Source organism: Balaenoptera borealis (genome assembly GCF_965194805.1).
Source record: "Balaenoptera borealis genome assembly, chromosome: 2".
In the NCBI taxonomy this organism is placed as follows: domain Eukaryota; kingdom Metazoa; phylum Chordata; class Mammalia; order Artiodactyla; family Balaenopteridae; genus Balaenoptera; species Balaenoptera borealis.
The window spans coordinates 7,188,176-7,205,299 of record NC_138867.1 but is presented as its reverse complement, the minus strand read 5'-3'; the positions used below and the strand labels follow the sequence as shown (position 1 = coordinate 7,205,299).

Below are 17,124 nucleotides of genomic sequence, written 5' to 3'. Positions count from 1 at the left end.
GGTGGACAAGGGTTGCTTGGTTCAAGGCTACATCCCCAGCGCTGGCACTCAGTAGGTGCAAGGTCATTAACTGCCCAGCGAACAATGGTCCCTGAGTGAACGAACCGACACTGCGTGGAGAAGGGTAAGCAGGGCGGAAAGTGAGGATCCCAGAGGCACCTCCCACCCGGGAACCCCGCAGTGGCTTTAGCAGGTGTGGCTCCCCCGACGCCCCAAGAAGGAAAGACCCGGGTGTGCACCGACGTGCCGGGGGGCGGGGGAGGGTCGGCCCCACCCCCGCCCCGCCCCGCCCCTCCGTCCAGCCTAGCGTTGCGCCCCCTCGGTTTCCAGGCAACGGCCGAACGCGGGCGCCGGGCAACCTGCGACGGGCGGACTGGGACCGGGCTCCTCGGCTGGCGGGACCGAGCACGGCTGCCGGATGGAGGACGACGAGGAGGAGATCACCGCCGCCACGCTGCGGGGCAAGCCCCGGCCGCCGCCCATCTCGGCGCTGTCCGCCTTCAGCTACGTCCCGCCGCGGCGCCAGGACCCCAAGGAGCACAGCTACTACTACCGCCAGGGCAGGGTGAGCGGCCCGGGGCGGGGCGGGCTGGAGAGCAGGGACGGGGGCTGGGGGGGATTGAGGGGAGCGCTACCCTGCGGGGGAGGGGCCGGGGAGGTGCTGGGGGCGGGGCTGCACGTCCGGGGAGGGGGTCGGGGGAGGAGGGGGAGGAGGGGGAATAGGGGCGGGGTCTCACTGCCCGGGAGGGGACGCGGGGAGGGGAGATGGGACGGGGCTGCCCTGCGGGGAGGGTGCTGGGGGCGGGGTTTCACTGCCGGGAAGGGGTGCTGGGGGCGCGGCCGCACTACCCCGGAGGGGCCTGGGGGAGGGGGAATGGGGCACCGCCGGGGAGGGCGTTAGAGGGGGAAGGAATGGGGCGGGGCTACACTGCCCGGGAGGATGCGGGGGCGGGGTCACACTGCCGGCGAGGGCTCCTGGGGGCGAGGCTGCAGGCCGGGGCCGCCCCGCGGAGCGTGGAGGGCCGGGCGGTGGGGCTGCAGATTCGGGTTAGGACTCTGGGGCGGGGCTGCGCCGAAGAGCCGGGGCGGGCTTGAGCGGCACCGCCTGTGCGGGCTTCGGGGCGGGGCGCAGGGAGTCAGGGGGCGTCCGGGTCAAAGCGGGTGGGAGGGTGGGAGAGTGGCCTCCCTCTGGGGCTCCTAGACCCCAGAGTACCGCGACTACGACCACCGGCGTCACGTGGACCCCCGCGCCCCCCACGAGGGCATGGGCAGGCGCGGAGCCGGGTGTAGGGATGGGGGAGGGGAAAAACGCTCACCTGGAAGGGGGCTGCGAGGCCGGGCGTGCGGGCTGGGCGGCCGGGATTGCTCAGCGGGTGTTCGGAGCCTTTTAGGGGTGGGTGAGGGCCGAGTTTTCCCCCGGGAAGTGAGGGAGAGCCCCTGGGCTTCTCCTCCTTCTGCCGGGAGCAGCAAGGTGAGCCTGGTGCCCAGGATCTGGGGGAGGGTCGCAGGAGCGCGGGGGCCACCCAGCCGGCAGGGGCACCGCTGCTTCTGGGGTCTGCCTGCCGCAGGCCTGGGCTGGCCCGAAAACAGCCACTACCGGGAGGCTTTCGCCGCAGTGACTGTGCCCGGACCGCCCAGGGCGCGGAAACCCTCCTAGAAGCCCGCCTGCGAGCAAGGAAACCTCGAGGCAGGGCTGAACAGCCGCTGGCAGGGAGAGCGCGGCTGGGAGCGTCCCAGGATTGTGGCCGGGACGCACCAGGCACACACGAGTCGTGGGGAAAGCCTGAGGGTCTGCGAAGGCCACCCTGCAGCCAAAGCAGGAAGAAAAGCGAAAGGAAAAGAAACACATTCAGAATTTGCGGGGGTCGTTTACTCCTTTCTTCTCCATGTTTTTCCTAAAAGTCTCCATCCAGTGCCTTGTACTGTACGTTGCTGCAGCCTGTCTTGCAGCTGGGGAAGCAGGGGCATCATTATTAAAAGGCGCATTTGGGGAGATGCTCAGCCTGCAGGGATAAGGGGTGGCCTGAAGAGGGATCTATAGATAACCAAGTGCCTGGGAGGAAGGAGGTCTTTCCCTCCTGATGTGAGAGGTGTTCCCGCCAAACACATCCTTTGCTTCTCCATACCCACAATCCACAGAGCCCAAGTGAATCCCCGTTTAGATCAGGTCAGCACATATTTGAGTACTTGCCACATGTGAAAGAATACCACGGATCTTAGCCGTGCAAACAGAAGCAGTAGTTTCTAGTTTCGACAACTGAAAGGGGTTGAACCGTGTCCCCCTAATATTCTTATGTTAGAGTCCTAATCCCCTGTATCTCAGAATGTGACTTTATTTGGTGACAGGGTCTTTACAGAGGTAATCAAAGTGAGGTCATTAGTGGGGGGCCCTGATCCAAAATGACTGCCGTCTAGGAAAAGAGGCAATTTGGGCACAGAGACAGACCTGCGTAGAGGGGAAATGATGTGAATGGACAGGGAGAAGACGGCTGTCTGTAAGCCAAGGACAGAGGCTGGGGACAGGTCCTTCCCTCATGGTCCTCAGAAGGAACAAGCTCTGCTGACACCTTGATCTCCGACTTGGGCCACCAGAACTGTGAGAAAGTATATGTCTGTTGCTTAGCCCCTGGTTCTGGGTACTTTGTGTTTTGGCAGCCCCAGCAAACCAACACATAGACCGCAGCCAGGGGCATCTCTTGTATCTGTTAGCGCCTCTCTGCTTGGCTTTGACGATATGGAAGGACAGAAGGACATGAGGAAGAAAGGGGACTCCTGTAGCTCATCTGTCCTTACCTCCCTGTTTGCTGACTGGCCCGGGCTTGAATATCTCTGCTGACCGTTAAGACAGGAATGGGATTGAAAGCAGTGGTTCCCAACCTCACAGCCACCATGGACCTCATATCTTTTCCTCCCATGAGCAGTATATTTTGAAAGAAATTTTATCTATAAATAATTTTATTTATTAAATGAACTTTACAACTTAGGTGTGCCAAACTTTTATCATTGCCAGTGAATTTATGAGTCACGCATAGCATTAATGCACAGCATGAGAGAACCAACCAAAAATCAAGGAGTCTTGATGTTTTAGGTTGGTCCATGCTGTTTTATTGAAAGTATATAAATATTATCCGGCTTCTTGACAAAATGGAAAAATTCACAGTACACCATTTTATGTGTATCTTTGAGGGGTCTTATTGATTACCACTTTGAGGCTATAGGGAAATAAGATAAAGGATTAAGCAGGTGGGGGCCAAGATACATATTTGTCAGAGAAAAAAGCCAGGGTGCAGGATCCCGCTAAGGACTCTGGGCAAATGGGTTTGGGCTTGGGGAGACTGAAGCTCTGAATCAGATTTACCCATCCAGCCACCAGAGCTGTGGGCCCCGGAAGAAGCAGAGGAGACCCCTCTACCCCCTGTGGGCCAGGCACTGCCAAGGGAAAAGGGGCAGAGTTGAGTTTGGCAGACTCAGTTTATTCTTCCTAAATTCACCAATCTGACTCATGGCTCCACCTTTCTGGTGCCAAATCAACCAAGGGGCAGAGAGACGCCCAAGGTATGAGGTGACCAGGGCTCCGTACTTGGAAGCAGATCAGAAATGGGCAAGAAGTGTGCCCCTCTAGTGCAGGGGCCATGCACAGGAAGCCTCCTGGGCCAAATCTGCCCTGCCACCTGTATTAAGAAAGTTTTATTGAAACGCAGTCACATGCCCATGTGTATAGTATTGTCAATGGCAACCACACAGAGCTGAATAGTTGCAACAGTGACCATGGCACCTGCAAAGCCTAAAACAGTGACTATCTGTCCCTTTACAGAAAACGCTTGCCAACATCTGCTCTTGATGTCTTACTGCCAATGGAGGGATGGGCCTTAGACAAATTAATACAAAGGAGATTTTAAGAAAAAAATTTCAGTACAGTTGATAGCTGGGGTCACAGGCAAATTCAAGTCCTGAAGCCTTTACCGTCACAGGGAAAAAAATGATGCAGGAGAAAGGTTAACACCTAAATAAAAAAGCCTTCAAAGCAGCAAGAACAACAAAAGACATTTCAAAGTCCATTTGCAAGCCAGCTACCAATGGCAATAATGACCTTGTATGTGCTGGTATTCAATCAGCTACACGATTCCAGAAGCTGATTCTCTGACCCTGAGATCATATGGACTAAAAAGTATGAACTCTGTATCACAGGTTTGCTGGGGTCTCAGCTGCCCCTAAATTCTTTGTAAATAATTCCAGGCCCCGCTCAAAGCTGGGAAGAAACATTGCAAAAGTAGCTCTTAAGTCAGTTGCTGTGTGTCACACTCACCGGTTAGTTCGTTAGTAGTACAGGCCCAGGAGTCCTGCATTATTAGTCCTCTGTGTTATTAGTTCAAGTCACAGACCAAACATTCCGTCTCACCTTGCCCCTCTCGGGATCAAGGATCAAACAGCACCAAATGCATGGAGCTCTTATGAGAATTAATTTAATTAATGGGTGGAAAGTGGCACATAGTAAGCCCAATGTAAGGAGAGCTCTTCTTCTTATTATTTGTTCTTCTTAGTGATGATTAGAGTTTCCTTTCATTGAGGGTTCGGTCCTGGGGCCTTTTATCCTCCATCTTGTTCACTGTTGGAAATGAACACAGGTGAGGCAGGTAGTCTGCGTGTCAATCTGGTGGTTCCTTATGTTCTATAAGGCATCTCCCCCGCAGGGGCCCAAAGTCAAAGCTCTTGCAGCAGCACACTTATTTAAAGCCCCAGTAATACCCTGGATCTTAAGACAAATTTGTCCTCTAAAGCTGCCAACGAAAATGCTATCAACTCCTGTCCTGCTCCCTAGGGAGCCTCTAGCAGTGTGGGCTTTTTCTACAAAATAATGTTCCATAGATTGAGTTCAGTGGTGTTTTTAAATTACTTTTTTCCTCTTCTGCTTTGTGCAACATTTCTGCTACTGAAATGGAAAGGCTAAGTCAAAGGAGAATGCCCTTTTATGACAGTTTTGATTAAATTTCTCAAAGTCTAAAAGCTACATTAAAAAAAAAATCTTAGGCAGTTTTAGAATATGCTTTCCCTCATGCTAATGTGAATTGTGGATAGCTGGGTCTTGAGTGAAGCTTTGCTCAGAAAATCCAACCTTAGTTTTGGTGGGATTAGCCGACTTTCCGTGACGGTGTGTGGTGGAGAGAAAGAGGCAAGGGGCTGACTGTTTCTTTACCCTCCTGATACTGAATTTCCTTTTGTCTCGTGCAGCCAAGCGCTTGGTAAACATAATGATGGGTGTTAACTGCACAGAGGTGCAAAGGGGCATCCCTGAAGGGCCTATGCCCACGTCCAGGATACAGGAAGTGTTCAATACCAGCTCCCCGAGCCCTTCCTGGACCCTCTTCACCTTTAGGCATCAAGTACATCTGCCATACAGGCTTGGCCACTCCTAGGGGCTGTGGAGGACACGTGAGCTCCGGTTCTGTTGCTGGGCCACCTGTGAAAATCTAGGCAAGTTTCTCTCTCTTTATCCATCGTGTACCCGCATGTCCTCCAGTCCCAATGTGTGCTGGCCGAATGCAAGTGTGCCCGCCCCGCCCCCTGCCCTCCAAGGCACACTCCGCATCCTGCCTGATCTTCTCCTTTGCATGTATTAGTATCTAACCTACTAAATAGTTTACTTGGTTATCTTGTTGGTTTTTTCTCTCCTATTAAAATATGAGCTCCATGAGGGCAGGGATTTATTTGTGTGACTCCTCTATCCTCAGCAATTGAAAGAGTGCCCACGGTCTCATAGTTGGTGCGTCATAAATAGCTGCTGATGAACCAGTGAGGATGAATAAATGGATGCGGATTTTTTAAACAAAGAGACGAGTCACCGATTGATGAGCTTAGCTTCTTAGGCTAAACAGAGGTCTCCTTTTGGATTATCTGCTGTTTGGGTTATCCTTGACCTTGCTCTTCTCCTCGAGGGACCAAAATTGGGAATGGACTCTTGTTGCCTCTCTCTGTCTGGGCTGGCTGCACTTGTACTGTTCAGTGACCCGCCCCTGGGAACTTAAGGCCTGGAGGGTGGGGCTGAGGGTCTTCCTCCAGGGCAGGCGGAAGGGGGGCAGGTCACCCAGGAGGGAGGAAGGAGTGAGAGGAGAGGTCATGTGTGCCCTTCTAGCGCAAGTGATTCCTCTGGAAGGAAACCCCAAGAATAGGGAATTTCCTACCAGTTGGTTCCCACCAGTCATGACCACCCATGTGCGCCCACATGGTGCACATGGTGCATGCCTTTCCACGTGCGTTTATGAATGCAGTCATGTGTGTCGAATTTTTAAATATAAGAACATGTTCACACACGATCACGCACCTACGTGTATATATTTGCAGCATGCTCTTTTCATTTAACAGTGTATCTCAGACTTTTTTTTCAAAATCATCCCCTTTTAAGAAGTACAACAAGCAAATGATACGTGAAAACAAACAGCATTTTCCCCAATATATTTGACCAAGTGACAACATGTAAGACTTAGATTCAGGTTTCAGCCCCCGTGGATGGCCCTTTCTTCCTTGATGTGAATTGCTGGGGGGCAGGGGGCGGAAGAGGGGGCGAATGGGGAGCTGGTATCAATGGAAGAGAGAAGGCAACTGTCTTCATTCTTATTAAATTGATAAACTATTCAGATTATTTGGAAAGTTATGAAAATTTCCCAAACGTGTGATCTTAACACACCAGAGAGGAAACACAATCTTTGCCACAAACCAGAGAATAGTTGAGTATTGTCCTTTTAAAAAAGTTATCATTATGTCCTTGACAAGCTACCTTTCTTCTGAGAGATAGAATTTTGAACAATATTAAAATTAATGAAAACATACTCCTTAAGCTTCATACACTGCTTGACTCACAAGGAGAAGCACTGAATTTATCAGAAGTAAAATGAGGCCCTTATGAATCAAAGAAAACCATTTTCAGTCACCTTGGGAATTTTCAGTTTTAAAAGTAAAAGTCACAAAGCTCTGGGTAGGCAAACAGTACCTGAAAGCCTCCAGGTGAGAGGTAGCAGTACTATGGCCCCTGAGGAGAGGAGATGAGAATAGCTCGGTCATAACCTTATTAATAAAGGTGGGCTAGGATGTGCTATGCAAACAAATGGACCCCACCCCCCAGAGTCTTAACTAGTGGTGTGTCAGAGTCTGATCATACTGACAAAGAGGGGATTTTTAGCATCTCTTCTGAACTCTGCATTCAAATGGAAGCCTGAAATTGGCCATGATGGGAGTATTTACACCACAGAAATTAGCAAACAAACACTACAAATCAGGTCTTTTTTGTCCAGACAGCAGGTTGTTAGCATAAGTGCGCCAGTGGCCTTAAGCATATAAACATGACGTAATGAAATAGAGCCCAACATGTATGTTTCTCCTGGGCGGGTCTTCTTAATGCAGTTACTTGGGAAACTGAGCTTCTCTGTTTTAGTGACTCCATTATTGCCAGGGCCTGGAAATCTTTGGGACTTCGGGTCTTTCCCTGGATCCTTTAAATTGCTGGTCAGTGAGCAAGGAGAGAGAGTGTGGAGGCCTGCTGAGAGTTTCTTAGGGACCAGGCCTAGAAGATGGCATCCACTGGTTTCACCCACATTCCCTGGCCAGAGCTGGTCACTTGGCCCTGGCCTAATTGTGATGGAAACTTACAATGAAGAGTGCATTTATATTCAAAATGGTCTGAAAGGGAGGAGAAAATAAAGGACTTGAATCTCAGTTTGCTCAAAATCTTCCCCCAACTTTTTTTTCTTTTAATGCAACATAGAATCATTTTGCAATTTTTTAAAAAATATTTTTATTTTTTTATATTTTTTGGCTGTGTTGGGCCTTCGTTTCTGTGCGAGGGCTTTCTCTAGTTGTGGCAATGGGGGCCACTCGTCATCGCGGTGCACGGGCCTCTCACTATGGCGGCCTCTCTTGTTGCAGAGCACAGGCTCCAGACGCGCAGGCTCAGTAGTTGTGGCTCACGGGCCTAGTTGCTCCGCGGCATGTGGGATCTTCCCAGACCAGGGCTCGAACCCGTGTCCCCTGCATTGGCAGGCAGATTCTCAACCACTGCGCCACCACGGAAGCCCTCCCCCAACTATTTGTGTGAGAGTTTGTGTAACTTCTGGGAGGAAGAGAACTTCCAAGTTTGGGAGGAGGCACTGGGTATAATAAAGCCCACAACCCCAGAAGAGACAGCTCTCAGGCCCCCTGTGGGCTGGAGGTGGCAGGCCAGGGCTTCTTCCTTGTTTATGAACTTGCATTAGTCATGATAAGCTAGGTTATGCTGCAGTAACGAACAACCCCCAAAGTCTCAGTGGCCTGAAGCAAAGCTTATTTCTCATGCTAAGCGTCCAACAGGGATCAGAAGGGCGACTCTGCCCAGTACCGTCCCTCAGTGGCCACCGTGGAAGCTGCTGACACCTCAGTCTGAAGCGTCAGGAGTCCCCGGCACCGGCTCTTAAATACTTCCGATCGAAGAGTCACATGTCACCTCTACGCACCATTCATTGGTTAGCACTGGGCTCATGGCTTCACTAACCTAAAGGAGAGGGAAGATTAATGCTCTGTGTAGTCAGTAGAGGAGCACTGAACGTTGGTGATGTCTACCAAGCCAGTAGGTCTACCGATTCAGTTTACCGGAGTGGAGTGTTCCGTGGTTGGGTCTCTGGTTCCACTGCAATAACCTTTGTACTATCTCTATCCTTACTTTCCATCGTTCAAAGGATGGCTAATTTTCCTTATCGCGTATGTTGTTAGAGCTGCTGTAACAAAGTACCACAGACCTGGCTGCTTAAACAACAGGAGTTTATTGTCTCACAGTTTCTGTTGGCTAGACATCTGAAATCAAGGTGCTGGCAGTGTTGGTTCCTTCTGAGGCTGTGAGGGAGAAGCTGTCCCCCACCTCTCTCCTTAGCTCAGCTGTCTTCTCCCTGTGTCTCTTCATATCATCTTCACTTTCTGCCTATTTGTGTCTGTGTGCAAATTCTTTTAATAAGGGCACCAGTCTTATTGGATTAGGGACCCACCCTATCCCAGTCTGACCTCAACTAATTACGCCTTCAGTAATCTTATTACCAAATAAGGTCATGTTCTGAGGTACTAGGGGTTAGGACTTCAACATGTGAATTTTTGGAGGAAGGAATTCAACCCTTAACACACGGGGAGCTTACTCCCCAGTGGCCCTGGCTACAGTGGTGTGGTCCCTCCTGTCAACTTCATTTGCATCCACTTGTTACCCCCAGGCTAGACAAAAGCTGATCCTTCCTTCTTTGGTGCTACTGCACTTTGTACATACCTCTGTTCCTCCCTGTGTGTTATGTTGAGATATTTTAATTAGTGGGTTTATTTCCATTCTCAGCCTTTAGGTGGTCTCCTTTAAAGTAGGGTCTCCCTATTTCTGTTCCAGAGTCTAGGAGAGTGCCTGGCACAAAGTAGACCCAACGTGCTTTGGAAGCTGAAAACTGAAGGCCCCCACTTGTCTTATGGTGTCAGCCCAGGGCTACAGACTGGGGTGATTTTTCAGTGTTAGGAGTAGGGGTCACCATAGGGAAACTGATGGTGGGTGATCAGATACCACGACCAGAATAAGACCAGAATACATTATAACAGTACTCAAAACACAAAGGAGCTGAGGAAATCATGAGAGAAAAGTAAAGGGGCTCTGCTTTGCCTTTTTTTTTTTTTTTTAAAAGTCATCTGTGAAACAGAGGAAATCCCTTGAGAGATTTTAATAGCAAAATATCAGGAACCCAGAAGCTCTGTTTTTTGGTAGCATCTACATCCAGAGAAATAGAGGAAATCCCTTGAGAGATTTTAATAGCAAAATATCAGGAACCCAGCAGCTCTGTTTTGTGGTAGCATCTAAATCCAGTTTGGCTTTTATTAATATCATTTTGCTTCAAATCATAAAGGAATAAAAAAGCCCGAAAGAAGAAAGATTAATCATTAAAATCCAGGAAAACCCAGATTTTTGGTTTGATTAGGTATTGGAAATGGACAGTCACATTACTAAGTAAGGCTGCCTGCCTGGTGATGGATTAATTTTTTCTTATTTTTCAATGATAGAAAAAAACTCGTTTTTACTCTGGAAAGTCCTGAGTAGGCAAAATCCCCACACAGAAGACTTAAAGATTCTGATCACATCCATCAGTAGTGAGATTTCTAATAAAGACTCTTCTAAGATATAGTAGGCTGTTGGTACCTAATCCTGGGGACGGGAGTCCGGCATTGCTGCTCATAGATCTTACTTTTATAGAGTATTTTAGGAGACCCAATTAGAATGAGAAGAAATAGGCATTAATTATTCTGTAAAGCTGCATATTGCAGTGAGTTTCTCCATCATAGGGGACAGAATGAAGCAAGACTTCCTTCTTCGTTCAGGTAACAGCGATGGCATTCTCATTCTGTTCTTGAGTTCGTTCCTCCCTCTTTAGTCTTTCTCCCAGGACAAGTCCAAGGACCCCAGGGGCTTACTCAGTTCAGGAGGGGCAGGCGTGAATGGGCCACCTGCACGGGAAGCCAGCACCGGGAGGATCCCTGTTTCCCCTGCTGTCAGGGCTGCCCCCTTGTGGTGGGGCTGAGCCGCACACCCTGGGGCAGCTAGTCCCTGCAGGGAGCATTGCAGGGAACAGAGACTGGCCGCTGGTCTCCTCCTCTCTGGCCCAAGGTTCTCAGGGTGCAGAAGGGGGCACCTCTGGCCGCAGGTGCAGCTCCCACTCAGGTGCTCGGTCCTAGGAAACCAGGTCATTCTGTTGCCCACGGCAGCTCTTTCCCAAAACGCACCCATTTCACAGATCAGTCGGGCCAGGAGAGATTCCAGTGACAATGGAACATCTACATTATGACCAAGAGCCCAGCCTAGATTACCGTGTAAATGCGGGCGATGTAGGGGTGATGGCGTTTCAAGTTACTGTTCGTGTCTGCCTCTGCTGGGCCTGGCCAGTAGTTCTGAACCCCAAAGGAAAGGGTCTGCATTGCAATACCCCCTTTACAGAAGGCGAGCATGCTCCCTTGGAGAATTTGTGTCCCACAATCCCAGCAGATGGGTGGCATCCTTGAGCTTCTGCTGTGTCTCTGCAGGACCCGCTGGCCCGGTAGCTTACCCGAAAAAAGGTTTGCTGTGAGGTTTGCTTAATCTCTCTAGGCTACAAGTGAGCACCCAGCCAACCCCACCAGCTTCTGCTTCTGTGGACATCCTACACGCTGATGTTAAAGACACTGAGATTTCTTCTTCATTTTCTAAAGGTGTTTTAAGTTTGAATTTTATTTGATAGGCATATGTCTGATTTTTACATGGTCAAAGTGATGGATATTTTCTTTGTGATATTTCCCCATTGCTTTCTTGCCTAGGAGGTCCCTTGTGGGTTTTCCTTTCAGTTATTTTTCTAATCCATCCAGAGTTTACTTTTGTCCAGAGTGTGATGTGAAGACACAGGTTTCTTTTCCTTTTTTTCCCCAAACAGCTAGCCAATGTTCACAGTACCGAAAACTGAATAATGTATCACCTCTCCACTGATTTGGGTCTTTTACTTTTTAATCCCATGAGTACAAGGTTACCTTCAGGAGGTTGTAGGGTGTCGGTGGCCTTCAGGAGGCATGACAGTCAGGGCCGGCCAAACCAGTGCATGCACAGACCCAGGAGCTGAGTGCGAGAGGGAAGACAAACCCAAGAAGAAGCTTCTGCGAGGTGACCTCATTAAATGACCATCAGGGCACAGATTCAGAAGCCATGGCTCCTGTTCTAGCCACTTGGAGTGACTCGGAACGTAGGCAAACCAGGATTCCAGCGTCACTGAATAAGTGCCTTGTACATGGTGCCACTGAAATTCTGGAGAACTTGAAAATAATGTTTCTAAAAGATGGCACTGTTTTCCTGACTAGATGGTTAATGGCACCAGGACAGCAGCGATGTGTGAGTTATCTTCAAACCTTCCCGAGCGGGAGTGGCACGTCTTGCACAGGATAGATGAAGGTGAAGGAGTTTTCACGGCTGGGCTGAAGCTACATCACACTCTAGCCATATCCGCTGTTGTCAGCAGCTCTTGAGTTCCCACACTGAGAACGGGCGGGATGTGTTTTCCAACAGGCTATGCACTCAGTGTGCGCCCTTTTCACCGTTACCTTCTACCTCTGTGTCCTTCAGCTGGAGGGGACTATTCTAGCGTTACTATTCAGGATGAAAACAAACAAGCAAGCAGAGGTTAGAGGCCCCGTGATCCCACATCCCAGCGAGATGGCACATCTGCCTTTGCTGCTGGAGGATTCAAGGCAGGTGGCACTTGGCTGGGGGAACATAAATGACAGGCCTGACTTACAAGGCGAGGATTGAAGATCCGCTAACACGTGGATTTCTTTTCCTTTTACTAGATTCCAAATGAGGCAGTTTTACTTTTGTAGTAAGAAAAATTGGGGATAAAAAAATGGAGATTGAAAAAAAAAAAAAAATGGAGATGTTACAGATGGCAGCTCTGTTAATGGGATCATTTTCTAACACATTAGAGCTGTGTGTGTGAGTATTTTATACGTATGTTTGCTATATATGTGTATATTATACATATGTATATATATACATATATAACATATACCAAATATATATTTCATATATATATGAATTACAGTTTTTATAGCTGCCACATATGATTAAAGAAAATATTTCTCTCTAGAGAGGGAGAACTTCTGTTTGGGTATATTGTCCTAGTATTCAGATATTGTTAGTTTTTCAAAGCAGTACAAGCCTATTTTAGAAAATTTGAGAAATTCAAGAAAAGTAGAAATGAAGGAGAGGGACTTCCCTGGAGGTCCAGTGGTTAAGACTCCAAGCTTCCACTGCAGGGGGCGCGGGTTCGATCCCTGGTCAGGGCGCTAAGATCCCACGTGCCACGCGGCACCAACAAAAAAAAAAAAAAAAAAATGGAGGAGAAAACACATATACTGAGTGGATTATCATTATTTTAAGATTTGAGCCCTAGGGTGGAGTCAGGGAGAGCGGGGAGCCTCCTCTGGGAAGGAGGGGTCTGTAACAGTCTAGGAAAATTGTCCCTGGAAACATCACCCTGTCGGGCCTCTCAGGAACTTGGGGCCTGGCATCCCTGCTCTGGTCACCGCCCGAGGGGCGGTGACCTTCCCCATACACGTTCGGTGCAGTCGGGAATCTCTATACATCTCCACTCTTCATCCGGGAGAGTCTGGGCTCTCAAGCTGCACGAAGCTTCCATGGCTCAGCCCTTGAATAAACCATGGCTTTCTTTCTCTTTCTATTCCCAGACCGGAATCATTTCCCTCTATGACTGTGTTTTTAAGAGGAGCCCAGGATATAATCAGAAATTGCACCGAGACGACAGAGAACATGCAAAAAGCCTGGGACTGCACGTTAACGAGGAGGTAACAGTAAGGCAGGGCATCGCTGGGTGTGCACAGATTCCCTGTGTGTGCGTTTACTGAGCACCGTGTGCAGTTGGCTGCACGTGACTGTCCCCTGTGAGGCTCTCCTCTGTCTCACTGTGCCGGGAAGTGAAGGCTAAGCTACCGTCACAGCTCACTCCATTCTGCCATGTTAAACTGCGTGTTAAGTTTTGTGACTGTTGTTTAGTCCTCTAGAATGCAACAGTTCCATGACAGCAAAACTCAGGCGTTCTTTTCAATAGATAAATAGGTCTTTGCTTAACCTCCCAGGCCTGGCTATCATAGTTCTAAGAACACTGGCCTTCCAGGGATGAAACCACACATGCAAGAAAGAGTATTTCTCCCAAGTTACCAGGGCACTGTATGTACCACATACGGCTCAGTTCTTCTTTTATCTCTGCAAGGTTTTCTGAGGGGAAGGGCTTTGCTTCTCCTCAGCTGTACAGGTTGGGTGGTGACCAACAGAGGGAACCAAACTCACAGGGTGAGAAGGTCAGGCTCACAGCAGGTACAGGGGGTTGGGTGGGGGGTTGGAGGTGTGGGCGTAGAGAGAGGGGGGTTGATAGGGATGGGGTGGGGGAAGGAGGTTGTGCATCCCCTTGGCATGGTCGAGCCCACCTGCCGCTGGGTTAGACCCTCTTCCACACTAGGACATTGTCTCTGTAAATCTGATCCGAGGACCGTATGCTTATTAAAATCTGGATTCTGTATTCATATCATAATCTTTATACAATACACAGAAATCTGGATGAAAAAGCTTCTGGTGGGATTTCTTTTTGGATCAGAGGATTTTTGCCTGTGGCAGTTAATGTTTAAGAATGCCACCATGTCACTTTCAAAGAAACTTTTAACTGCTGTGAAATTAAGTGATGGAGGTACTATGAAGTATCACCACTTAAGTCACGGACATTAACTTTGTTGTTTTGGTTTGTGTTAATTCGTTCCAAGTTAGCAGTGAGGTTAGTGCTTTTCTCTCATAAGCACACGCCTGGCATGACTTAGATCCAGTCAGAGTTTTTGAGCACCTCCCATGTGCCACTGAGTGTAAAGGGAATGAAACAGAAGTGTCTGTCCTCCTAGAGCTGACATTCCCATGAGGAGACAGAAAAATAAAAGCCAAATAAATAATGACCTGGATGCCAGCTAGTGATAAGTGGTATGCAGAGAAATACAGCCTTTTAAGGGGATGGAGAAAATGAAAGGGATGAAGGGGGCTGGGGACATGATGGGGGGCCTGGGGAGATGAGGGTGTCTGGGGCATGGAGCATGGGGAGATGGCGGATAGGGGAGATGAGAGGTCTGGGGAGATGAGATGTCTGGGGAGATGGCAGGTCTGGGGAGCTGGGAGATCTGGGGAGATGGGAGACCAGGGGAGATGAGAGGTCTGGGGAGATGGGCGATCTGGGGAGGTGAGAGGTCTGAGGAGATGAGAGGTCTGGGGAGATGGAAGGTCTGGGGAGATGGGAGATCTGGGGAGATGGGAGATCTGGGGAGATGAGAGGTCTGGGGAGATGGGAGGTCTGGGGAGATGGGAGATCTGGGGAGACGTGTATCTGGGAGAAGGAAGAAGGCGGACAGAAGACAGGTAGGAGGAGCTCGGGGAGAAGGGAGGAGAGGGGGAGGAACAGGACCCTGAAGTCAGTGGGTACCTGTTGCCCCGTGCGAGATCTTGGTCTTTCCTCTGAAAGACTTGAGGACAGCAGCAGGCCGGGAGCAGAGGGGACAGGGTGTGAATTGGTTAAAGAGGACCCCCCCGGCGTCAGCGTGGAGGGGTCCTAAGAAGCCAGGTGGAGGTGGGGCGCAGGTGCGCGGCACGCGGGCTGGACAGGTAAGAGCGCTCCGCTCCCCGACCCTCACCCCCAACAGGAGCGCGAGAGGCCAGTGTGGGTGCTGACGTCTTCCGTCTACGGGCGGCGCATCCACCAGCCCGTGGAGCCCGCGAACCGGGATCACAGCCGCGCCGGCCACGTGAAGGCCGACTTCTACCGGAAGAACGACATCCCCAGCATCAAGGCGCCCGGCTTCGGGCACATTTCTCCGGCCTGACGCCCTCGCATGGCCCGAAGGGCGCGGGCGAGAGGGATGGCACTGCAGGGGGGGGAGGGGCGGGGGGGACGCGGTGTGGCGCCGGCCTCAGGGCCCCTGTGTGACCCTGAGGCTCCCGGGCCAGCGGGCGTCCCTGATGCGCCCCCGATGCGCTGGGGCCGCGGGAAGGACCGCGCAGGGCTGCTTCCCGCACGTTTCCTTGGCGACCAGCCTGGCCAAAGGCCTGCGACTCTGAGGATGGACACCTACCTAGTCTGACGGTTTTCACGCGAACCGATTTCAGATGAAATGATGCTGGGGGACGGATCCATTATGAGCATCTGAATAAAATGAAAACCTGGCTCCCCCTTGACAGCGGCTGGGCTGACCTTTGTTCGCTGCTCTCCACGTCTGCGAGTCTTCCTGGCGGAGGCGCTCGTGGCAATGGTGCGCAGGCGCTTTTCTTACCGGTTACGGAAACCGCTACCGTCTCACAGCACAAACAATACTTAATGGGGATGTAATGAAATTGCCTTTCGGCACAGCTGAACTCTAGCGTCTACAACATTCCTCCCCCCACCCCGCCACAGGCCTGAGCCACAAATAACAGAATTTTGGACAACCGAGGACAAAAGCCCCTAGTAGGATGGGTGGCCTCGGAGGCCAGCGCTGCTGCTGTCACCCCTCGGTGGCGAAGCAGCCAGAGGTCACAGGAAGAGATCGGGCTTTGGCGCTCGACAGGCTTGGGTAACACTGTGGCTCCTGCATCTTCTAGCTGCGTGGGGCAGGGCAAATTGACTCACCTACTTGAGCCCACATTTCCTCAGCTTTAAAGTGGGAGTTCTAAACCTTGAGGAGTTTGTGTAGTAATCCATAAGCCACTGGGGTGTGGTCTTAACCTGCACGATAGGGGCTGAGACTGTCACTTTGAACAGTTTTCTTTTAGGAAGCAGCTGCTGCCTTTAACCAAAGTTAGAAATGTTTACTTTGGAGGTGATTTGAAACTTATTCAAGTATTAAGATATTGGCTATGTTTTTAATGAATGGATCTCTTGGAAGAAATCATCCGTCACCTATCATGATTAAATTTTCCACAGCTTAGCAGTTAATGGGCAGGTGATCTAATTAATTTCAGTGCTGATTCCCCCATTGCTGGTTTTATTGTCTTGATTCTCTAAGGACTTATGACACTGCGTTCCTGGCAATTTCAAGGCTGAATGACTCTTAAATATTTCCTTATACTTTCGAAAATGTTTTTTCACTGTTGATGTCTTTTATTTTTTTTCAAACAAATAGCAGTTTATTTGAAATGCCTTTGGGTGCATTAAGCATGACAGAAAATATATAAAGTTTGGGTGATGGAAATTTTTATAAATTATTCTTTCTTCAGTCTTGATTACCAAGAAAGACAAGGCACCTCTAAGACATGCCTTTGGGGCTTCCCTGGTGGCCCAGTGGTTAAGAATCCGCCTGCCAATGCAGGGGACATGGGTTCAAGCCCTGGTTCGGGAAGATCCCACATGCCACGGAGCAACTAAGCCCATGCATCGCAACTACTGAGCCTATACTCTAGAGCCCGCGAGCCACAACTACTGAGCCTGCGTGCCACAACTACTGAAGCCCATGCGTCTAGGGCCCGGGCTCCACAACAAGAAAAGCCACCGCAATGAGAAGCCCCCGCTCACTGCAACTAGAGAAAGCCCGTGTGCAGCAATGAAG

The 17,124-nt window shown here is 50.2% G+C and overlaps 1 protein-coding gene across 2 annotated transcripts; it reads left to right on the top strand.

Annotated features, from left to right (window-relative positions):
• Positions 1 to 13: 13 nt before the first annotated feature.
• Positions 14 to 15,778, top strand: CFAP90 (cilia and flagella associated protein 90). Of its 2 annotated transcripts, XM_082380347.1 has the most exons (4): positions 14 to 124; positions 331 to 565; positions 13,243 to 13,359; positions 15,247 to 15,778. In XM_082380347.1, the coding sequence occupies exons 2-4, from the start codon at positions 419 to 421 to the stop codon at positions 15,424 to 15,426; spliced, it is 444 nt and encodes a 147-aa protein (XP_082236473.1). In that variant the 5' UTR covers positions 14 to 124; positions 331 to 418; the 3' UTR covers positions 15,427 to 15,778. The 2 variants fall into 2 exon arrangements, with proteins under 2 accessions (XP_082236473.1, XP_082236472.1); XM_082380346.1 differs by lacking the exons at positions 14 to 124; positions 331 to 565 and adding an exon at positions 7,870 to 11,890.
• Positions 15,779 to 17,124: the final 1,346 nt, after the last annotated feature.